At 37.8% G+C, this 25,101-nt stretch overlaps 1 protein-coding gene across 1 annotated transcript; it reads right to left on the bottom strand.

The window, feature by feature from the left end:
- LOC114463517 (CTTNBP2 N-terminal-like protein) lies at positions 1 to 22,833 on the bottom strand. Its single transcript, XM_028447119.1, has 7 exons — positions 22,721 to 22,833; positions 16,511 to 16,615; positions 7,817 to 8,050; positions 6,040 to 6,147; positions 4,888 to 5,076; positions 4,637 to 4,807; positions 1 to 1,922 (listed from the first exon to the last, which is right to left on the bottom strand). Exons 1-7 carry the CDS (start codon positions 22,724 to 22,726, stop codon positions 1,059 to 1,061), a joined length of 1,677 nt encoding a protein of 558 aa, XP_028302920.1. The 5' UTR covers positions 22,727 to 22,833; the 3' UTR covers positions 1 to 1,058.
- Between the last annotated feature and the right edge of the window lie 2,268 nt (positions 22,834 to 25,101).

A 25,101-nucleotide genomic window follows, 5' to 3' on the forward strand; every position in this document is an offset into this window, starting at 1 on the left:
CCCTTAATCATGTTTTTTGACGAAAAAAAAAAACAATTTCAAGTCCGTGTATAGCAGAAATAAATGTGTTATGAGTTTGTCACACCACAAAAACGTGTCAAATAGCTGAGTACATAAAATCATAGAAAAACAAGCACTTCTCCCTGCTCTGAAACGCTGGGGGCGTGTCAGTTAGAGGCGCTGGAACCACGCCCACATGTGGAAAGGGCGCCACCTCCGTGTACTGTGTCTATGGGAGAGAGCAGTGTGAAAGTGGCTCCAGCATCGATAGAGCTTCTCACGTTGGTTTTCCAAAAGTGCTCGGATCGGGCCAAACGAGGCGTCAGCGGAAAGGTCTGCTCCGCCCAAGTCCTAATATGTGCATCCCTCCCCAGTAGAGTCAGAACTGCGCCCACTAGAGGCAAAACACACAATCGCGGTGCAAAAAAACTGGTCATTTCATGGAAAATGTGGCCACGTTTTATTGAAAAATGCAATTTGACAGTTTGGTACTTAAATTACAGCTAGTTACCATTTACTTTTTCTTTAAAGACATAAATAAATTAAATCAATTAGATTTCATTCTATTGTGTACTTGTACAGATTCAATTTGTAATTATTGATATCGCAATGTGCATCGCATTGATAAGTACTGTGATATATCGTATCGTGACATGCAAATTGTAAATCGTATCGTCAAATTCATGGCAAATCACACCCCTACAGGCTTGTAATTAAGGCTTTATTATGGTATTGTATCGAAGTGATTGGGACACCCCTAATCGTTTTACAACAATATAGTTTAACTGCTGAATGTGTTAAGGCTGTAAAGCAGGTGTCATCATTACTGCCCTTAAACCAGCACTGAGCTTTAAAATCAATAAAAAGAATTGAAAATAACCTCTTTTTACTTTTTTTAATTCAACAATAATAAAAAAAAAAACTAAAATAATATAAGATTATTGCAAAGATTTTCATTTAAGTGATTCTCAATCCGTAAATCTGTCATTTTTGGTGAATTACCCATAATTCTAAGAACAGAGCAGGCACTGCTTGATTAAAAATGGACCCATCACTGGTTAATTGGATGAAACCACCATGTCCAGTTCTTTAACCCCCTCTTGACTGGTGGTGAGGCCACAGCTGCCTGTGAGCGAACTGTCAGAGAAATGACTTGGGCTCCTGGGCGCTGTCGCTGGAGAGGGCGGAGCCTGAGCTAGACCAGGTTTCTTAGGTGGAATGGGGGGTGGGTTCCCCCTGTCTGCTCTGGAGATAGTGGGTGATTTGATCACCTGGGGGGCTGATACAGTCACCCTACCAAGGACTGGAGACAGGGGTGCTGCCAGGCTGCGGTAGTCAGTACCGAAGGGTGAGCTGTTGGCTGGGAGCTGCTTTGGGGCCCCCGGGCCCTGGTGGACGGTGGTGAAACGAGACAGGACCTGAGTGACCGTGCTGCGAGCCATTTGTTTCACTGAGCTGGACTCTGGCACAGGAGGGGCCTCCTTTGGAACGGGAGGGGAGGCAGACTGGGAGTGGAGTTCTAAGTCACTGGTTCCCTGAAACTTGTGACGTGCAGCATGGAAACGCTGGTGGATCCCAGCCTGGTACTGGGACTGAAAGCTGCTGCCGGGGACTGGGCTGCCTGGGGAGTGTTTGGAAAGAACGGGTGAGGAACAGGGGGAGGGAGAAGAAGGATTTTCATTCTTGTCATGTGGAGACGTCTTGTCTGAGTCGTGGTGTCCGTTAGAGTCCACGGTACACCTGTGACCGTTCAGCTCTAGTTCCCCTGCCTCCAGGTCCTCCACCATCAGACCCGCCACCACAGAGTTCCCAGAGGAGCCGTTAGTGGCCCACTGCTCTCCACCTGACACGGTCGGAACATTCATGGGTTCTGTTGTTTCTTTCATTGTGTTCACACCCAACTTCCTTTGCAGTTCCTCTACCTGAGTGCAAAAAAAGAGGAAAACATCAGTTTTTAGAGGAAAACACTTTGTTTTTGCTAAGAATAAATGTCTTTCCTTTTCTTTATTCTGATCTGTTTTAAAGCTGCTGGAGATGAATATTTATTTATCAGATGACATAGCGTAGGCCTCATAGATCAATAAATCAATGATCATTCACTTGAAATAAATAGAAAAAGGTTAAAATTGTTTTGATATCTTTGGAAAAAACTAATTTATTGACGTTGCTGGAAAAGTTTTGCCCATTTGCATTGTGGGATGTACAAATCGAAGTGTTTTTACTTCATTCTTACTGCAATAAGTCCGTGTTGGGAAATCGCTTTTGTAGTGTTTTTAGGGGCAAACACAAAAAAATCATTCTACGGGACTCCACATCCCATAATGCAATGCGCAAAACTTGAAAAAAAGTGTTTACAGCAAGTTCAAATTAAATTGATTACAAATACTGAGCTTCAAATAAATCACTCCATAAAACGTAACCTCTTGTGTTAGCTTTCTGTTGGCATCTCTTATGAAAACAAGTCAGTTGTCTCATCTCTTACCTTGTTAGGCTTTGTTATCCATGAAAATATTGGTAATCATATTTTTGGTGTGGGCGTCTGAGCCTTTTTTGTGTCAATAGACCCCTCAATTTTATTTTTATTTATTTATTTTTAATAGTATAATGATCCTTAACTCACTCAGTGCCATTGACGAAAAATCTCATTTGCTTTTTTTCCACGGAGATTACTAGAATACACCCTGGCGGAGGTCCCTCATCAATACATAAGCTGTAATGTGATGTAGTGACCAACTGGTGCCCTGAAGGTGGCAGCAGTGCACCTATAGATGATAGATTAGCCACTGATGCTACCATTAGCTAATGAAGAAGAAGCAGGAACGAGTGAGATTGTGGCGCTACGGAGTGATATTGTGAAGTATCCAGCAGCTCACAGCACCACATACTAACACCGAACACGTGTGGACCTGAGTGGATTATTGATAATGTTACGATCGTGAGATTAAACCATCAACTAACCGGGCTAAACAAGATACAAAATACAGTAAGCAAAACATTCAACTGTGAGCCAGATAGCAAAAAAATTATAAAATTGCCATCCAAAGCCTTGTCTCAGTGTTTTTTTTTTTTTTAGAAGGAAACCAATGTTCAGATGTTATAGTGAAAAAAAAAAAAAAATGCTTCAAAGTCACTGAGATTTGTTTTTTAGAAAAAGCCTGTTTTCTGAGATTTTTGCTCTGAAACTGGCGATTTGTGTAAAACTTGCTCTATTCAACGGCTGATCACGGAAGAACAAAACAAGCTACAAACAATTTTTTTTGATGAAAGTAGAGACTTTAATCTTTCAGAATCTGGTGTCAGATTTTAGATTTTAGTCATAGTACAAAATATTCTGTGGGTCTTTAAAAATCAGTCAAAATGCTCTAAAACGGCTGACACTGAGGGGGGTAGAAAATTTGAAAACGGCTGGCACTGAATGAGTTAAAAGAAGTGACAGGTAAACTTGATATGAAACATATTTTATTGATAAACTACATATGTGTAAGCCATAGAACTGTAGAAGCTCATTAAAACGTCAAATATCTGAACTCAATTACAAGTACACCAAAACTGTAATTAATAATTAATTACAGTTGTGATTGACCCCACCCTGGTTTACACTAGAGATCACAACAAAATTTTGAGCAGCAATTTCAACTGTTTACAGCCATTTTTTTCAAGCAAATGATCTTCAATCTATTGATCTATGAGGGCTACAGTATGGATTTATCTTCAGAAGCTTTAACATTTTCATCATTTTTTTTTGTGGTTTGAAATCTCAGATTCAATTTCACATTTATTCCATGAACATATCATGTATAACTTTAGATGTTGGAGAGTGAGGAGATAATATTTGTATCTTGTGCTTTGAGGGACTCCTTGTTACTCATCACTGTTAAGTAAAGTAGTGGTTCTCAACATTTTCAGCCCGCGACCCCAAAATAAAGGTGCCAGAGACCGGGGACCCCCACTGTATCCAGAACACATTGAACACAGACATGAAAAAAGTTAAATGTTGGAAATTAGAGTGGGCAAAAGTGAACAGAGAAAGTGGTAAAAAAAAAAAAGGGTTCAAAGTGTCAATATTGCCTTAAAAGTTGGCTAATTTAAAAAGTAGGAAATTCATGTTTAAACTGGGAAATATTTGGCATGAAAAATCGTGAATGTGGTTGAATTGCCAAAAGTAAGCATGAAATATGGTGAAAAGAGGTTAAAAGTGACAATAATGGGTCAACATATCCAACATTAGGTGAAAAAAGTGGTGGAAAGGGTTCATAAGTGCTGAAAATGTCTTGAAAGTGGAAAAAATATGCAAAAAAGGCAGTGAAGTTTGATGGAAAAGTGGCAGAAATGGAAGGAATGTAACAAAAATGCATTAAAAGGAGCAAAAATAAGGCAGGAAAAAATGACAAAAATAGGTTAAAATATGGCAAGTTTGGTGTAGTTGCAGAAAAAGTGTTAAAAAATAACCAAAAATGGGCTCAAATTGTTCCGAAAATATTCTTAGTTTCTTGAAGGCATCTGGCGACCCCCTCCAAATGTCTCGTCACCCCAAGGTTGAGAACCCCTGCACTAGAAGACAATATTGTGCATTACCTCCACACATGACTTTAGTAGGTTTAAAAAGTATCTCCTCCTAGTTTCCTAACGTTCCCACCTGTTGTTGGAGCAGACGACACTGAACTTCCTCCTTCTTTAAACGTGAGCGAAGCTGTTCTCGCTCGGTGTCAAACTCAGCCAGCTGCTCCTCCACCCGCGCCTCCATCCTCAGAGCTCTCCTCCTCTCCTCCTCCAGCTCCTTCCTCAGCACCTGACACGCCTCTTTTTCCTACATTACAAAAGGTTTGTAAGCAGTGCTGAGTCGACACAATGCAATAAGATCAGAGAGCGGCGAAACAACAAACCCACCTTGTCTAATCTGTGGTTGAGCTCAGTCACACGGTGACCCTCCTCCAGAGCTCTGGTGCTCGCCCACTTGCACTCTTTGGCCAAAGCACAGGAGAGCTGCTTGTGCTGCAGCCGCTCCTCCTCCAGCTGATCACTCATCCTCCACTGATCTTTCTCCAGCCGCCGCACCTGGCTGCGCTCAAACTCTAGCTGTAACAGTGGACAGTTAGCAAGCATGTGAGCAGTCGTATACATTGGTATTTATCTTCATTAGGAAAAAAAAAAAAAACAGCCTATGCACTTTAAAGGTCCTATATCATGCTACATTAAGACTTTCCAAAATCAACTAAAGCCACATATGGGTAATATTTTACATTTTGCAAAATAAAATAAGTGTATTAAGAAATTAAGGCTGCTCAATTAATCAAAATTTGATTACGATTATTACACCCAACGATTACAAAAATAACAATCGAGAACAAAAACGATTATTAAAAAAAAATATATATATACTTTTTACATACGTTACATTCGCTAAATAAAACAAAACCAATATTTTGGACATCTACAAATAATAAAGCTTAGCACACAAATTATTAATACTAACTTTGAGTTGTTTAATCCATCCACAAGCAAGCTCCTCCCCTCCGCCCGCCCCTCTCAAAGCCAAGCTAGGCTGCTGGCCAACACGAGGAAAGTTGTTGCCAGTGGTCTTAAACAAATTCCGAAGGCTTTCGCAGGTGAACACACATTGTCTGTTACCAGACATTATCGTTTGGTACAAAAAGAAAGTCTGTTTATTTTCCCTGTGCAGACTGGATAAGAAAGGACAATGACCATCCAAACAGATGTTCTTTGGCTGCTCGCATGCATTTAGCACCAGAGAGAATGGGCGTGTATGTTCACTGTGGAGGGGCGGCACCAGCAGCAGGCACTTCCTGGAGGGGACGGTTCAGAATTCTAGTGACGTCACTAGAATTTGAAACGCTCGTTTTTCAGAAGCAGGTCAGAGAGCAGGACTATTGAGGATTTCTCAGACATGCAGGAAGGAAGCCCAATAATACTTTAGGGATTTAACATTTAAGGAATTAACATTGTAACAAGGTTAAAAGCTCAAAAAAGTTGATTTGCATGATATAGGACCTTTAATATTTAACATGGAAGTGTCAGCACCTGCTGCTGTAAGCGCTCTCTCTCCTTCTCCAGGATATAAGTGACATCATCGCCCTCTGCTGTGTCTTCAGCATGTCTCCTCTTCTCCTCCTCTAGGTCTGCAATAACCTACAACCATTGAAGACGACACACACACACACGGACACACACACACACACATTACAACACCTGGGAGGCATAGTCAGATAAAAGGCTGAGTTCAAAGCTCCCACAGAAGCAATGATTAAAGTGAGGGAAGACACTCAGCTCTCCTTGTTATCCTGAATTCAAACTTGCTCAAACTTGAAGCTTTGCATTAGGCCATGTTTGCAGAGACAGTAAGTTTTTCTAAACTAAATTAAAATCTATGATTTTTTCTTATTTTTAATAATCCTCTCAGACATTTCCATTTATGTCCCCTAATTCTCAACCTTGGGGTTAACGTGAGACACTGGGAGGGGCTCGCCAGATGCCTTTAAGAAACTAAGAATATTTTTAAACAATTTCAGCCCATTTTTGCTTATTTTTACACTTTATCTGCAACTACCCCAAACTTGCCATATCTATTTTCATCACTTTTTCCTGCCATATTTTTGCTACTTTTTCTGCACATTTTTTCCACTTTCAAGACATTTTAGGCACTCATAAACCATTTCCTTCACCCTTTTCACCTAAAATAACCACATTCATAATTTGTCATGGCCATTATTTGATAGTTTAAAATAATTGGTCCAACATTGACACAAGTTTTTCTGTCAGTTTATGGCCACTTTAATGTGCAACTTTTAACCAATTTCTGTGATTTTTAAAATGTCATTTTACCACCTTTTCCACCATTTTTTGGTCATTTTTAGCCCATTTTAATTCTGATTTATTTTAAGATGACTATATACTATGGCCCAAATAATAATGAACTTCCTAGATAACAGTGGTTATTATTCAGATTAATAAATAAATATGGTTATCACAGATTCATAGAACAATGAACCATCATTTTGCTGACTTTATGGACGGACCCCAAAAAGCTCTCCCCTTTATTCCGTTTTATATTTGACCCTGTCTCCACATGACGGTTCTTCAATATTCATGTCTGTGTTCAACCACCTTCAGGAACACTGGGGGTCCCTGGTCTCTGGAACCTTTATTTTGGGGGTTGCGGGCTGTAAAGTTTGAGAATTACTGGCCTTAATCCATGAATTACTGTCGCTCTTCCCACTGTAAATGCATACGTGCGCACCGCTACCCAAACTTTAATTTATTACCGGTATTGTATTTTTATTTAAACAATCAGCAATCTTATTTTATATATAAATAAAAAACAAATATTCAACAGATGTATGACTTTTGCTGTCATTTGCTCCTACGTGAGTCATTGAACCTGTGTCAGAAATGACTGAGTTAATGCTGCGTCAGTTAAAATGATGTGTTGATACCACTGTGTTGTCTTTTTATAGCTCTTAATATGAGAAACGAGAAGTGGAAGTTGGTGTTTTGTGAGTTCAGCAAGTTTTGGCTTGTCTGTTTCACCTAAAAAAAAAAAAATTAAAAAAAAAAAGAACTTTTTATTTTTTACCAAAGCAATATCAGCTGCTGGAAATAAAGTGAATATATTACACATGCTCGAACAATAAAAATAACTAACAGTGACATCAGGTTTTTTTTATTGATCCTGTGGCCTTCGGGGAAATCGTGATCTCTAACAGTATCTCAAGTTAAAATATAATGTCGACTACCGTAATGACCTTTTTAGAATAAAGCTCCTCCCTTTCTTATGGGTTTACACGTGAAACAAACTCACCCTCCTGTGCCTGTTTTCTGCAGCAGACAGCTGAGCCAGCATTTTCTCCTGCATCTTCCTGCAGTGGCTCACCACCAGTTGAAGAACCACCAGAGGGTTGGCAGGGGTCGAGGAACTGGCAGCTTCCTTGTTTTGGTCACCCACGGCCTCACTGTCCCTCTGCAGGGCCTGGAAGGGGTCGCTGAGGCTGTAGCGTCCATAGCGCTCCTGGGTGAAGAGCTCTTTACGCTTAGCCTGAAAGGATTAAATACAACTGGGTCAGTACGTACTAGCCCATAGATAGGTGACTAGCATTTATGTCAGGATAATGCATATGTTAAAATAGAATAAACCTTTATTGATCCCCATAGGGAAAATTCACACATTGCAGCAACATCATAAAATAGCAAAGTATGTGGGGTGGACATAAATTAGAAATAGATAAAAATAAAATACATTGAAAAAGAAAATAAAACACAAACAACAATGTGCAATGACAAATGAAGGAATACGGGGGGGGGGGCAATAATACAGGTTTCTGTCATTTTTGTACATTTATGTTGTAGTGTTGTGTGTTTTGGGGTCCTTTTTTGAATTTCTTGAGTCATTTTTTCCATTGTTTTTTATGTACAAGTAATTGTTGTCATTTTGTGTTTCTTTACTGTTCTTTAGTGTATTTTTGGTGTCCTTTAGTGTATTTTTCTGTAATTGTATATATTTCTTTCGTCATTTTGTGTAGTTTTAGTGTCCTTTTGGGTATTTTTCAGTAACTTTCTATATTTTTGAGTCATTTTGTGTATTTCTGGGTTTATTTTATGCAACAAAAATATGAATGTGTTTTTTTTGTTCACATGGTTTTTTAAAAACAAGTTTTATTTATTATAGTCTAGTTGTTACTTAAAAAATGTAGTCGACAAAGACTAAGACAAAAAAAAAAAAATGGTATTAAAATAAACACTGGAACAGGCAACAATTAACTTAATTCAGGTTTTAATTTGGTGTGGGGTTTTGTTTTTATATTTAATATATTTCTAAACTTTTAAATCTGTTCAGTTAGGTTCGATGAAGATACATAAAAAAAAAAAAAAGTAGTTTGTGGTCATGAATTTCTTTCTTTCCAGAGAAATAAAGCGAGGAACTGTGGTGCCTTGACAGTCGTATTATTATCATTGCTGCTGGAATTTTAATATCTAATTCAGCTGCACTTCAGAGGAAAAAAAGAAACATGCCGAAAAAAAAAGATTAAGATTTCATCAATTTGACCAACAAAAAAGGCTTCTATTCCCCATCAAACAAAGTAAGAATAAAAAGAGAATACACAGTAACACAACACAAAGGAAGTGCGTAATAAATAGACGGATCACAAGCAGGAAAATGCAACAGATGGTACGATGGTCTACATTTAGACAGACAAGTTGCAAAGCAGAACTATTCTCTGTTTGCTCATAACAAAGGAAGGTTAATGGGAGTAAAACATCTCAGGTTGAACAGATACATTTAGGCCTGCAGAGAACAGGATTTAAGGAAAAGGAAAGGGGAGAGGAAAGGAGGGAAGGAAGGGGCCACACTGCAGCGTTTATTAGTATAAGGTTAAACAAAAGACGATCAGGAGATTTAGGAGACCACTATCCCTCATGGAAGAGTGTTGACGGAGCACGTGATGACTGATACTAAGATTAAAGCACAAGTTCAAAGCGCCCTCAGTGTGTATAAAAAGGACAGGTCTGGTCTACACTTTAAAACATTAGAAATTATTATTAGAGATTATTGCGCGCCACGCGATCCCCCATCCTGTGAAAAATTCCTGGTAAGAACCCTGTTCCCAAATCAAATAAAAAAAAAAAAAAAATTATTTTTGATTTCGTTTTAATTTTAACCCTGTTCCCGCTATCATCTTGCATGCTGCAAGGCTTTTCAGTGGTTCTTATTTCAATTTTTCCAAATTGTAAAACCCATAGTGAGTGCAAGAGAGTTAAAAATGCATCTCATTCAGAATAACAATGTCCACATACAATAAACTTGTTTTTTTGTGTTATTTTTTTAATGGAAAAAAAAACATTGCATTAGAATTGACAATGAAAGTAAAAACCCACTGAATAATATGCTTTCATTTTCGACAATCATTGATGTGCATAAACTTCAAAGGTATGAAAGAAGAAGCTTAAGGTGTGTGATATATTGCACATCATCAATTTCTTAGTGAAGTGAAATGCTATGTATATTTTTCCTCAGCCCTATTGAAATGATTTGTAATTTGCAATCTTATTTTTGCACCAGTTTTGTCACATCAAGTACATTTTCTTAAGCTACAATAACAAAAAATTACGTGAGCAAAAACTATATGAAAATATATTGATATTTTCATCAACTAAACTGTAATTTTGTCACATTGGAGGAAATCCAATCAGAACTCATGTGATTTTACGCATTGATTTCATCAAATCTGTCTGTGTGTATTTACAAACATTAATGCCATCCCATATCAGGTAAATAAATGCATAAACCCTTGTGCTTTATATTTTAGTAGTCTATATCTGTAACAGGTTCAGCTCTACAGACAACTCCTTTGGCTTCAGGCTTGGTGTTTGCACTCTGACATGTACTGTCAACTGTAGGACCTTATATAGACACAGGTGTGTGCCTTTCCAAATCATGTCCAATCAACTGAATTTACCACAGGTGGACTCCAATGAAGCTGTAAAAACCTCTCAAGGATGATCAGTGGAAACAGGATGCACCTGAGCTCAGTTTTGAGCTTCATGGCAAAAGCTGTGAATACCATGTGATTTCTTAATTTTCTGTTTTTCATGCATTTTTTCAAAAATTGTCATTATGGGGTATTTTGTGTAGAATTTTGAGGTAAGAAATTAATTTAATACGATTTGGAATAAGGCTCTAACAAAACAAAATGTGGAAAAAGTGAAGCGATGTGTATGCTTTCCGGATGCACTGTAGTTGACTAAAACTGAAATAGTTTGGCGACTAAATTTAGACTAAAACTAAGATTATGACTAAAACTGAATCAGAATTTGATGTCAAAATTAACACTGTTTTGCACTTTTCCCCCAAACCCCAAATTACACATGATCCATTCTATGGAATCACAGGAGTGCCAAAGTTAAAAGGAATTGCATGTGGAAATATAAAGAGAATCAATAATACAAATTTGGAAATAAGCTGTGAATACTATGTGATTTCTTAATTTTCTGTTTTTCATGCATTTTTCCAAAAAAAAAAAAAAAGAAGAACTTTTTCACATTGTCATTATGGGATATTTTGTGTAGAATTTTGAGGTAAGATGATCATTTCATACGATTTGAAATAAGGCTCTAACATAACAAAATGTGGAAAAAGTGAAGCGCTGTGTACGCTTTCTGGATGCACTGTAGTTGACTAAAACTGAAATAGTTTGGTGACTAAATTTGGACTAAAACTAAGATTATGACTAAAACTAAATCATAAATTTGCTGTCAAAATTAACACTGTTTTGCACTTTTCCCCCAAACCCCAAATTACACATAATCCATCCATTTTCTATACCTGCTTATTCTGCACCAGATTAACCCAGTCTGTTGCAGGGACTCCTTTCAACTTCAAATAAATATTTGTGCACACGTACATACAGTAGCACATTTCAGATACTTTTTACCTGATAAGCTGCGTTACCTATTTTTTTTACTATCAACTGAACAGTAGACTACAGTTTGCTCACTGGTACCTCAGTGCACTGGAAGTTGTTTGTCTCCACTTGCCCGTAGGTTCCAATAATATTCTAATAATGGTCCATTCATTAATAACACAAATGTGAATGATTCTCTGCACTCTAACCCATCCCAGAGGTTGGTGTTTAAGGGATTTTCTCATGCCCCACAGTGGTGGAAAGTAGATGGTGGTCCCTTTAGCCAGCTCTCACTCTTGCCATCCTTGGGATTTCAACCCTCACCCTGCAGTCACAAGCCCAAGTAGAATCTATAACTGTATAAATCTCTCAACTGCTGCCTTAAGAGTGGAGTTGTTAGGATAAACAGCTCGAATGTTACATAATATTCAGCCACCACCACATTATCCAGAGAAAATTCCTCACATCATGTTGAGCATGTACAAGAGTACAGTGCACCACTCTTATGAATCATTGCCGCGGTTTATTAATCATGCATCTGTCTGTTGGCAACAGTTGTTGGCCACTGGCATTCTCATGCCTGGGAAACTGGCTAGAATTCACTTGATCTTTTGCTGAATCGTGTCTTGAGTTTTGCTGGTGTGAAGAAGAAGCTTGTTCTTATCTAGATTTCTTGTTTTTTTCTTTTTTTTTAAACTGCAAACAAGAATTGTGCAAAGACACAATGATAGTTTTCCCATCTATACACTTGATCTACTCATGTGATTCTAGATTCATTGATTCAGTTGTTTCAGACAAAGAAACCAAAGACTTGATTTGTAGTTTCCGCTCTGCCATTATTGGTGTTCCTTTCAATGTTTAGGGCAATTTTCAGGATGCCAAGTGTTTTTTTAAGTATTTGTGAATAAAGGGAAGAGCTCAGCTGCCACAAGCCAACTTCCTCATAAAAGCCACAGCATGAGCAGCTGCAGCAGTGAGTCACAAGAGGAAAACTGCAATGGATAATAAGTACATCAAATACTATCGTACAATTTAACATAGGCACAGAAGCACGCGCACACACACACACAGCTTCAACAAAAACCGACTATAATATTCTTACAAACATTAAGAAACAGCTCTGGACAATGGACAGGTGACCTTTCAACAGATTAACCCACTTTCAACAAAAACCGGCTTCTATAAAGTAGGTCATTATGGATGGATTAATGGAAAAGATCTTAACTCTATGTTCTGAGTTTCAGTAACAAACAAAAGGATTGTATTCAACTTTTCAGTGACTTTGAGGTGAGTGCAATACCATCAATTCCATAACAACACAATGCAGCTGAAAGATATGAAGCTGTTTTCACACTGAGGTGTAGAGTAAAGCCCGATCAGTGTGGCTGATTATTCAGGCCTGTTAGAGCCTAATATGTAACACTGACCCTAAATGTAACGAGACCCAAATTGTTACAGAAAAAAAAAAGAAAAAAAAAAGTGGTCATAAACCCAAAAAATAGTTACTGGTCAACAATGTAACAAAAGTGCTGAGGACTGAAATATAATAAAGAAAATTATAAAACGCAGGGATGATTATAAAGGTAAAACACTGGGAGAAGTCACTCGTTCATTGCTTCCAGTTATATTTAGTCTTTTTTTGATTTTAGCAGCCTTCTTTTTGATTGTTTTTTTTTATATCGTATTCAGGAAATAGAGTTTGCAAAAAGATGGCTTTTCTTATTCATCAGTAGTTTTGAAGTCCTTATGTTGACAGTGTTACTAATTAAAGTTCCTTGTTTTAATTTAGTAGTGTTTTTCTTCCTTGTCTTGAGTCATATTTTGGGTATTATAAGAAGTTGTGTTCATGTGTCTATCAATGGTCCCTTTTCATATTTCATTGGCTATCGACAGAGATATCAGTTTCTAGCACCAGGTGTTTCCACGCAGGCAGACCTGCTAATACTTTGATGTTTTCTGCAGTCTGTGTCTTCTCTCTCTTTTCTGTTTTAGGTGTCTCTTGATGCTGGAGTTGGCAGTTCCTATAGACTGTAGTTCAACTAGTCTGGGACTCTCTGATGTTCTATCTCTCTTTGCTGTTCTGTTCTCTTTCTGTCCACTAAACCCAACCAGTAGAAGCAGATGGCTGCCACCTCTGAGCCTGGTTCTACAGTGGGGGGACTTTTTCCCCCAACTGTAGCTGATGCATGTTCATGTGGATTTGTTGGGTTTTTTCTTAAGAACTTTATATTTTGATAAGCGCTACAAAATGACTATTGTTGTAATTGTATCTATATAAATAAAGAATTTGAACTGAATTGAAATTGGCAGATACTTCAGATATTGGCTTTTCAAAACAAACATTATTAGCCCTAAAAATCCTATATCAGTGGGGCTTTAGTGTACTGTTGGAGAATAAATCTGGATTGGTTTCGGTTTAAACCACTATGTGACCTCAACAAACCAGTTCCATCATCAAATGGTTAGTAGTAAAAAGCTCATTTTAATGAGGAGTTTACTCCTGCACCACTGAACCAACCACGGGCCAGAATAAATAGGTTTGATTCAAAACCACTTTATTTAACCACGAAAAAGAAAAAAAAAAAAAGCACAGAAATACCCTCCTCCCTCCATTTTGACAGTTAAGGCTAGTGTTTATTTATTCACTCCTGTTCTCACTCCTGTCATCATCAGACACCCAGAGCTGTATCTCCTCTTACCTTAGATGGTCAGATCCCTGTGGGAGATGCAGGAATGCAGCTGAGACATAACACTTGAACATTCAGCAGCAGACTTTTTTTAGATGGCTGTCTTTGCAGTTTGAGCTTTCTCAGACACTTTATACACTAAGAACAGCATGACTGAAGATTATCGCAAGCTTTAGGAAACTGTTGCACCGCTTGTTTTCTCACCGATAACCTCGAATATTTGATGTCATGTCAGAGTAACTTTTATCTATAATATTAAATAATAATGCACCCCTTGGTAGCCACAGATAACCTATGATCGATAGGCATAGTGAGTGAGGCCATACAGGACACAGAACAGGAAAAAGCAATCCTTTCAAACAATATCCTGCTATAATCCTGCCAAAGCAGGTAATTTAAAAACTAGCCGGTAAATATCAACCCAAGAAAGTGCAATTTCCTCCAATACAGTTGATGACAGAAATGACCTGTGTGTAAATACCAGACCTAAGCTACTCAATTCTCCATGAAGGCCCAGACTATATTTTACCTTCAGCAAAAAGCAGAAAAAAAGGTAGATTTTTCAACCTTGAGAGTGATTTGCTGGCAAATGATTTACCTTTTGGTCCCTATTAGACTCAAGTTTGTTTTAGTTTTCAATTCAACAAATTAAAATATATATGGAAAACACTAAGATCATGCAAAGTCAAAAGGTCCATTAAAAAAAGCTAGTGATATATGCAAATGTAGCAAATTAATAAAATACACTCTTGGTTTTTGATATCTCAATGTTAAGAATAGTTTGTAGGAGGCTCTTATCAAAAAAAATACACGACTAGTAAAAACCTCAAACCAACATTATTTTAAGTTCTGCCACTAACTCTTCTAGGGCCCTATAAAATCTACATTAACAGAATTGCGGCCGGAATAACGAAATTTACCAATGGAAACTGTAGAACAGAATCGGGATGAAACACCGTTACCGTGAGGCAAAGAACGTTTTTTTATGGGGAAATGTTTCCGGGGAGCGCTCATTAGGTGCACTGCCCGCCCCCTCCCACCCTGACCACATTTAACACCGCCTAAACCACCACAAACACTGTTTGCCAAAAAACTACAAAAATCATCACTCACTCCTAAATACAGATCCGACCAGTGCCTGCTTAACTTTAATGTGTCTGTGAAGCTCCGTTTGTTTCTGGTGAAGTGTTGGGGCGCGCCGCGAAAACAGGAGCAGCTTTAATCAGCTTCACCTGCTCAGATTGCTTGAACAACATCTCATCAGAGCTACAGGAGATCCGTGGGAAAAGTTGCGTGTTGTTGTGGACGAGACCATCGAGGCCAGGGGTTGTACAGTCCGAAACATTGTAGGTTATTGATGATTTCTAATACTGTAAAATATTGTGGTGAAATTACTGATGCATCCTGATGCGTCCATTTATTTTTGTGTAATCATTACGGTCTGGAATGATGTCATCAGGATAATTTAAATTAGGTTAATTTAAATTAAGTTGATCAAAACTTAATCAATAAACCTGCTCAGATTCAGTAAACCATTGATCCCTGAGGGAAAATTGGGTGAAATTAATGCTGTTCTCATATATGACATATAAATAATTAAAAAGGAGCAGTCAGAATAATCCATGTCACTACAACTTATATCTACATTTTAATTGTATCTTAATTTATTTTTGACATCCATTTTTGTTTAATTGTGGGTTTTTCATTTATTAGTATTTATTTTGTTTCCTCACAGGAGTTAAAACAAAATTTTGAAAAAATAAAACGGCCCTATTATTCAATATAAACTTAATGAATTCAAGTAATTTTGTGTGACACAAGCATCTTATTTTAAAGTAGAAGTCTGAAATCTGAGGCTGTTTATCGAACTTAACTAATATTTCCAGAACAAAGTGTCACAATTACTTAGTTTATCAACTTGCCGCAATCCATCCATCAAAAATACTACAGTAAATACCTTGTTTATTTTGTGCTCTGTCGGATTTGCTTTACTACAGTAGTTAAACATATCAAAACAATAATTATATTTATATTATTTATAATATAACCTGTGAACATGTTTATTTTTCTCAACAGTCTCAGGTTTAAAGGAGCTTGGTTTGTGAGAGATACTGCTGATCAAACATTGACTGCCTTGCCAACAAAAAAAAATGTACCTATTACAGAGCACGCCGTTTTATTTTTCTATATCAAAATTACATGATGCATTTTTTACCAGGGCATCACTCAAAACCAGGCAGTCCTTTGACTGTTAAAAATTATATAAACTCAACTTTTCCAGTAAACAATATCACCTAAACATAATCTACTGACAGTGACAGTAAATCTGACTGTATTTACTTACTTACCATAAAATCTATTCTTAGGCAAGGTTTTTACTGAGTAAAGGAAACATTCTGTGTTATGTACCTTTAATTCTTCAATGACAAAGTCCCGAGCCTCCAGTTCTCCCTCCAGGATGCTGAACAGCATCAACAGCTCTGGCTTGGTCAAACTCTCCAAGTTCAGATTGGACTAGAAAGACAAAAAAGTAAAAGAAAGTGTGAAATTACCCCCGAATCCCCACGACAACCTGTGGTGATGTCTAAAGAACGTCACTTTATCCTCAAACAAAACCCTGTGCTTTCCCCAGTTTTGCATGTGATTGAAACGCAATTGAATTGTAATTGACAGTTTTAGTTGAATCTGCAAATCAATTTCAGCTCTAAAGCCATTTATCTTTATTTAATTACAATTCGATTACAATTATATCACAGCATTTATTTGCCATTGCAGTCTAAATTATATTTACACTGCAGCTGTATAAAATGATCAATTACACAAATGAAATTTTAATTTACCCCAGACAGAACCATACAGACGTGTGATCCAGATCAAGGATGTATGAGAATTCTCTTGGTATGTCATTATTATCTCTACAGGGCAAACTCTGCTAAAGCATCACATAACTTCATTTCTCTTTTATTAAAATAAACATGAGGGTTTAGAGTGGGTATTTCTCTGAAATACTTACCGTGTGTCTGCTGCAGGTCAATAAATATTTAGTGGGAGATGCCAGGTCAAAATTTCCCATGCAGAGATGATTTGTTGAGAAAACCTATCCAACAGAGGACTCTTTATCTTTATGTACTCTGACCTGATGTTTTACTGAATGAATCATGATACAACATCACAATGTCTTGTTTTCCTGCTGAGTGTCGTCAGACGTCAGTGTTGTGGCAGCCACTTAGGAAATGCGTTGTGGTCTCTTTGTAGTGTCTGAGCTCTAATCTCACAGCTGTGTTAGTTCTCCTGACAAGCCCTGCGGTGTCATCATCTAAAACATCCAAACACAAAATCCCCCCCAACAAATGTATGCGGGCCTCGCTTTGAAATCAGATCAAAGCAGCTGATGCGTACAGGAATCATCTTTTTTCTGATGTGAATCTTCTTAAAGGAAGTGTAGGACAAACACCACTGACACACTACTAGATAACAGACATCTGGTAAACTGCAGCTCAAACTCTTTGAGCACAGATCTAAGGAAAAATGTACAACCTGATTTGTTTTCCCCTCAAATCACACTGGTTATCATTAAGCTACGTTCACAATGAACGCGTCTTCTGCGGCACCGGGCGCGTCTGACGCACTAAACGTTCCACAGGTTTCGCAGGATCAAAAAATGTCCCCATTCACTTCATATGCTTGTTTGAAGTGAAGCACCGCCCACCAGCGACACATCAAACACGGTACGTTTCACTGCCTGCTGCAGCGAGAAGCTGCGCTCCTTTTTCTCCTCTCATAAACATAAACCACTAGTGTAAAAAGTCGGTGCGATTAGTGGCTAACACTATCCTAGCTCAGTGCCGACTTTCAAAAATGAAAACTACAGAGAACTTTTACCTGCTACTACCACCTCCTCGCTGATTTTCCTCCACGCCAAATCCTTCCTTGTCCGGTCCTGGTTATAAAGGCTGTGTCATACAGCTCCAGGTGGTCACACACAGCTTCTATGAATGGGTGAACAGGCCGATGTCCGTGTTGACGGCCTGACGTCATCGTCAACAAAAACTCTGATTGGAGTTCAATATTTTCAACTCTTGCAAATGTGCGGAAATGCGTAAAATCGGGAACACGCTCGCACGGCCAACCCACTTGATGTGCGGATCGGACCGCACCGCCGCACAGGAAAGAGTTAGCATCTGGAACGCATCCATCCATTGACTTTGTATGTAATCTGGATGTACGAACAATTCGTGACGCATCCGGTGTGAATGCAGCATTATTCTTTTTCAAATTAAAACAAAATCTGAAACAACTGTATTTTATACTTTCACTTTCTCAAATATAAATCTAGTTCAAATTAAATGAAGCTTAAAGAAAAGAAAAAGAATAAGGAATAATTAAAACGCAGGATTAAAATATCTGAGCTGGCACCTCGGCACTTTGGGCCAGATTCACTGTCATCTGAAATAAAGGCTGGTAATCCACTTACTTCCCTACACTGTTTCCTCACCTGCTGCGTAGAATTCACGAATTCAAGATTGCAGCAATAATTAGTGCACGGGCAGAACTGGTGCAGACCACCCCTATTTAAATGAGGGTTTTGCTACACCTGCTTTTCAGTTGTACTATTTTCCCATACTAAAACAATCACCGCGAACAGTTCCAGATTTCATGAATTGCACTGCGTCCAGTGCATTAATTTATTTGCATTTCCTCCTCCCATATTTTTGCTCCACATAGGAGTTCCGCCTCCTATGCATATTCATCAGAGGAAAACGTGGTAAATAAAATGAAGGCGCATTCTGACGCGCTGAAGACGCGCAGTCCTGATTCCCAGGGCTTTGTACTCCTTATTAGCGCGTGGAGTGACATTTGCACACGTTTTAATACCACTAAACCTTTTGTGAATCTTCCCCTCAGTGTTCTAATCCTGGCTGTTCTGTATTTGTTACACATCATGACAAGATCAAAAACTAATTATAGGGAAAAAAAACCCTTTGGGGTACCCAGAAATTTCCAATTAGTGATATTAAAATGGGACCACGGTCCAAAAAAGGTTGGAAAGCAGCCACTGCCTTAAGACCTTTATTCTCATATCTTGTAAAAATGTAATTTTCTGCACACACTGGCTGTAAATACCATGCTAAGTTACTCACTTCTTTGCAGGCTGAAGTGAGAGGTGTTCAGGGCTCAATGGGCTGCACATATATTCTACAGCAGCATCCTCTCACAAAGAAGGCTCAGAGTTTTGGTGCTGCCTTCAGCAGCACACGGTCTGCGGTCTAACCACGGGGCTAAAATGCTAATTAGACGACAGCATACACATCTTACTTTAACGTTGGTTTACAGGTTTTCTAGCTAATTTCACATCAGGCCCTCATAATGGCAGAGACAAGCGTGCTCTGTGTCATTGGAACTGTCTGGACAAGCAGGAGCCCACTCGTGTTTTCATCGTTTGCATAATATTCATTCATCTTCCTAATAAGATTGCTTTTAATCTATTTTTTGGAGTAGCTGATTATTAAGTGTGGCCAAACAGAGTGACACACTGACAACATGGGAAAGAAAAATATTCCCACACATGTTCTAAGCTTGACTTTGGATAACAAAACGTGCTGTGTCTGTAATCCTTTTATCTGTGTTTTTTCTGAACCCAGTGAGCTGCACAGTGCACACCTCCTCCTCAGCAGAACTGGAAACTCATTAAACACAGTCAGCAACTTTCACTGCTACAATGTGTGCTTTGCTGTAGAGTAGAGCAGTGCTTGGTTTGTGAGAAAATCTGTACTAAGTTAATACACCTTTGCCTCCAATTACGAAGATAGATAGATAGATAGATGGATAGATGGATAGATAGATAGATAGATAGATAGATAGATAGATAGATAGATAGATAGATAGATAGATAGATAGATAGATAGATAGATAGATAGATAGATCATATGATGATATATTTCTATCTAGACCTTTGACAGTGTTAATTTTGACAGTACTTTTTTATTCACCGTAATGGTAGTCAAAGTATTATGACTAAAATGCAACTTAGTTTTAGTATATATGTAGTCATCACAAATATTTCAGTTTTTATCTAGTTTTAGTTAGGGGTGTGAAAAAAAAATTGATTTCACGATATATCGCGATTTTTTGGGTGCCGATTTTAAATACATTTTTTAAATTTAAAAATCGATTTTTTTTGTTTTTGTTTTTTTTAGGATATTTAATCAATATTTTTGTGTATTTGTGCAATATTTCAGTGGTGGTTACAATGCTTCCAGTGTGTTGCAATGGGTATTTGATGTACTTTATTTTATGATGGCAGTGTGTAACACTGCATTTTCTATTTTTCAGTGAAAATGTGCAAAAACGCTAATAATAAATAATAAATAGGATGTTTTGAAGCAAATAGTTTTGACTCAATTTGTCCTCTGAATGGTCAATATCTTCTGATGAACATATACAGCAACTTGATTTTTCATCTCTACGTTTAATTTTGATATTAACTGCGTAGAACATTGCGTTATCGCGATAATATCGTATTGTGACTCATATTGCAACATCCTTGCCAATACTCACCCCTAGGTTTTAGTCAAATAAATGACATTAAGGTTTTAGTTGACTAAATCTGTTGAAGATATAGTCGACTAGAATATGAAGAGTAAAAGTTTATGCCTTTTCCAATGATTCAGTTATACATTTGGATATGTATGTATATATAATGTAAGCAATGATATGACGACCACATGTTGATATTAAACTTGGTCACTTTCACGCTTAAAATGCTTTCACAACTTTCAAATGTGGTGAATCAAACGAGATATTTAGCCTCTGTTTGCTTCGGGTTTGCGTCGTTGTCAGTTTGAAATGTATCCTGTGAAAATTGGAAGTATATACTTCAGTGGAAATGATCACCACACTAATCATACTAACCATAGTATATAGTAGACAGTATATATTCATTGAGTTTGTAGTGTATAGTACGGAGTGCACAATCTCGAACACAACTTATGTCTCAGTATTGTGACTTTAAAAATGTAGTTGACGTACATTTTTGGAAGTGTCTATTGATACGGAAACACATCAATAGATCCCGGGACTATAGGTACATTTTCCGGACCTTTTCTACATAAGCGTAATGTGCCTGAGTTTTTTATTTAATATACTATTTATTTATTTTTTTTAATTTTTTTTTTTTTTTAATTTTAACAAATTTAACATAGCAAATTCCGCCTTTAAAAATAAATATACAAAAAAAAAATAAACATTTTAGAGTATTTCCTGGGTTAGGGTTAGGGTAGGGCAAAAAATGATTTAATTGATTAATCAAATTTGCAAATTCAAGTTTTTTTGTTTTTTTTTTCACCAGTTTTTCAGACTTTTTTGCATTTAGATGTGAGCCAGCCCTCTCTTTGTTTCCATTTGTTTACCCTTTGAGTAGGCTATATGTGTGCCACAAGCATGTTTAATTTTTTATACGCACTATGCTGCGAGGCTAAAGGAAGAGTTAATTATTTTTTTATTTGTAATGTTATATGTTGTAGAATATGTAGTTATCTGATTTCTTAATCAGAAAATTTAAGCTACTGTAAAGTTGCTGCTGCACTTTTGCTTAAACCTGGGTTAAAGCTTGAAATTGTTGAATGACAGAGCCTCATTTACTTTTTATTTTGGGATTGTTCTATGCATTTTAACTCTTGAGGACAGCAGTAATAAAGTTGCACTTTTGACAATATATCTGATGTCCGCAGTCATTTTTAAGTACATAAAAACAAAAAACAAAAATCATATCAAAACTTGAATCATTTTTTTTTTTTTTTTTTTTTTTGCTGAGCCCTAATATCATATTTATTAAAAATAAATATGAGCTAAAATAAAACTGACGGAACTTTAGGTCACGTGGTGCACCTAATACGTCACCTAAACTGGCCAATGAGGGGCGCTACGTATAAATAGACATGCAGTCTATTCAAACGTTTCCGTATCAATAGCCACGGCCTACACTTTTTAGTCAACTAAATTAGCACTGATTGGACGGAGTGAATTTCATGTGTGAACTTGAAGTCCATTAGTTTTCCAGCAGACTTTGGCTTGTAGAAGCAGGTCAGCTGAGGGGAAGCAGAGCTAGAACTGAAGTGTGTTATAGTCACTTTCCTCCTTCCCTTCAGCTTCAGCAGGGCTGACCAGATGCAGCATGTCTGCAGAACAAATTGGATTTGCAAGGCAACCTAATTTCTGCACAAGCCACCCAAAGCCTATTTCCCACACTGAGCTCCCTGACCCAGACACAGATAGACATACAGACATAGATCATTTAAAAAAAACGAAGATAAATAGCACACTGGTCCAAAAACAGATGTTACAGTGTTACCTATCCAACAGGAACCAACTCAACAGATGTTAGGATTACGATAAACATCAAACTGTTATCTTCCTGAAGGGGATAGTGATGTGATGAATGTATCATTTTAGTTGTAATGTACACATCCTAGTAATCATTTGTCCGGTTCGGCCTATACAGCCGCGTCCACGGTCGCTTCATCTTTTCTCTCTTTAAGGAGCGCACACACAACCAAACACTACGAATTAGTTTCTATTTCCACTCTTCAACATAAAAACGATGCGACTAAGGTTCCTTACCTTCATTTGGCCCTCGGGGGTCTTTAAAAACTCCAGCTGAATACTTTTTTCCCTGTCAAAAGATTTGTTTTACTTGTACTGTGTCCTCCGTCTACGGCCAGAGTTGTGGAAGGCGGAGCCAAAGTGCTGAGTGACAGCTGGTCTGTCCAATAGGCTCAAAGGATCTCCATTATTAGCCAATGGGAAGTGATATTGATGGAATAGGCTGAGCTAATTTAATCCCGCCCCTTTGGATTTTGGTGAGATTTCTTTGTTTAGTGAGTTTCGAGACCCTGTTGTTTGTATTTGTTCTGACTTTAGTGAGATTAGTCTATTGTAACCACGATATAAAGGTTAGATTACATTATTGGAAACATAAAGTGTACATTTTGTCCCTACTTGTCTGTCTCATAAGGTTATAGTCTATAAGCTTCACGCTTCACAGTTTAATACCTCACATCTTCGTGTATTGTGAGAGCGAGAATTTGTTGGCAGTGAATTGTTTCATCTTAAACACAAGACTTTAGACTTTTAACTTAAAATAAATAAATTATAATAATAATACTTTCAGGGCTCTCAAGTTTTAATGTCAGTTTAGAGTGACAAATTGGACCATTTTAGCAAAAACAGTTCTTTTGACATTTTGTGACATCAGTCATGTGATATGCACGAGAAAATATCAAGTCCCTGCAAATATTCTGGAGTTTCAATATAGAGATATCTAAAACTGAATTATTTATTATTCAATATTTCTTTCTCGCTCATTTTTCCTCTATTTTACAGTCCGATTTAAATACTCTTTAGGGCCAAAATTGAGTTTCACACTTGTTCTTTAAAGCATCTCAGGTCACCCAGTTTAAGTGGGCTCTTCCAGTCTGTCAAGATACAACACCTGAAATTATATTTGGTAAAAAAAAAAGACTCTGAGCTGGGAGGCATTAGATACATACACTAAAAATAGGAATTAAAATCATCCAAGGGGTCTATTTACATGAAGCATGTTGCTTTTATTAATTTACATCCCGTTTAAAATCCAATTTATATTAATAATTCATGCTAAATTTAGTTAAAACACATGCAGGAGAGTTTGGATGGTAGTGTACATGACCAAATCATCTGCACTCGCGTCTAGCACTTCCAGGTTAGCCTCAGCTGTCTTCTGCTTAGGACCAGCATCTAAGGAAAGCAGAGAAAGTATGGCTACTCACTACTCAGTACATGTACATGTATATACTCCCTACAGAAACAAATGTACACCTCTCTTGGTTCTCCTCAACCTGCTCCCTATTCCCATATCATACCACTTTGTCATCTGCAAACATCTAATCCATGAAGCCTCCTGTATCCTGACCTGTTAGCTTGTCCATCACCATCGCTAATTCTTAATTAAAAACCCAAACTCTAGGTTGAATTTCTCTGTCACACAAACAGCACACCTCAATGCAGTCTAATCTTCCCCGTGTATGTCCTGTCTGAGGAGCAGATGACATTTCCATGCAGTAGGCTACCACCTTGCTCTCTTTGCTTTATCTCCAAATACACAAAGCGACTGTGCAGCTCCTCCTAACCTTCTCTCTGTCTCCTTCAGTATTCTCAATTTACAGATTATATCTCTAGTGCTCATTCCTGGTATGAGGCCAAACTCAAACTACTTCTCACGGAACGTCCACCCAGGGCTATAAATTAACACCCGCCAACAACCCGCCAATTGCGGGTAAAAATGAACTTTGGCGGGTAACAATGTAGCCATTTTGGCTGGCGAAGAACCAAGCAAATACCACTGTGTCTGTTTGAATCAGCAGGCTGCAGAAACAATGCGACATATCATTGTTGCCAGGTTGGGCTGTTTTCTGCCAATAAATTTGAGGATTTTTGTGTGTGTTAGATTTTAAAAAAACATAATGTATATCTGGCAACACTGCTGGTTGTACTAATCCTACATTTTCCTTGAACACTATGTTGTGACGTGTCATACAACATTGGCTATGTGCTTAAGTTAGCGTGATTGTTACGGTTTGGTATCAGAAGATAAACGGAATGGCGCAAAACAAACAAGAAAGTGTCTATTCGTATGGTTGCCGTATGGACAAACTCCGGCGTTATTGGTACATTTACCGAAGTACACGTACGTAGCGTTTTAGGGTTAGGATTAGGGTTGGGGTTAGGATTAGGTTATAACCATATATTGCAATGATTTTTAGGGTTAGGGTTAGGTTTTACGGTTAGGTTTAGTCTTAGTCACGTGACCTAAACAGACTAATGACTGACCTTATCACGTGACCTAAACTGGATAGAATGTCGGTATATTGATACGGCAACCGTATGGATAGCCACTGCCAACAAACAATAGGAGCTGAAATGAGGTTGTAAAATTAGTTGGAAAACAAACAAACCTGTGAAAA

Source organism: Gouania willdenowi, chromosome 5, assembly GCF_900634775.1.
Source record: "Gouania willdenowi chromosome 5, fGouWil2.1, whole genome shotgun sequence".
NCBI classification, from domain to species: domain Eukaryota; kingdom Metazoa; phylum Chordata; class Actinopteri; order Blenniiformes; family Gobiesocidae; genus Gouania; species Gouania willdenowi.

Bases quoted from the DNA above. Each gene is read 5' to 3' on its own strand.
- LOC114463517 (XM_028447119.1), bottom strand. The intron at 4,808-4,887 runs GTGGGTTTGTTG...TTTGTAATGTAG, and splicing joins TCAACCACAGATTAGACAAG to GAAAAAGAGGCGTGTCAGGT. The intron at 1,923-4,636 runs GTGGGAACGTTA...TTTTGCACTCAG, and splicing joins GTCGTCTGCTCCAACAACAG to GTAGAGGAACTGCAAAGGAA.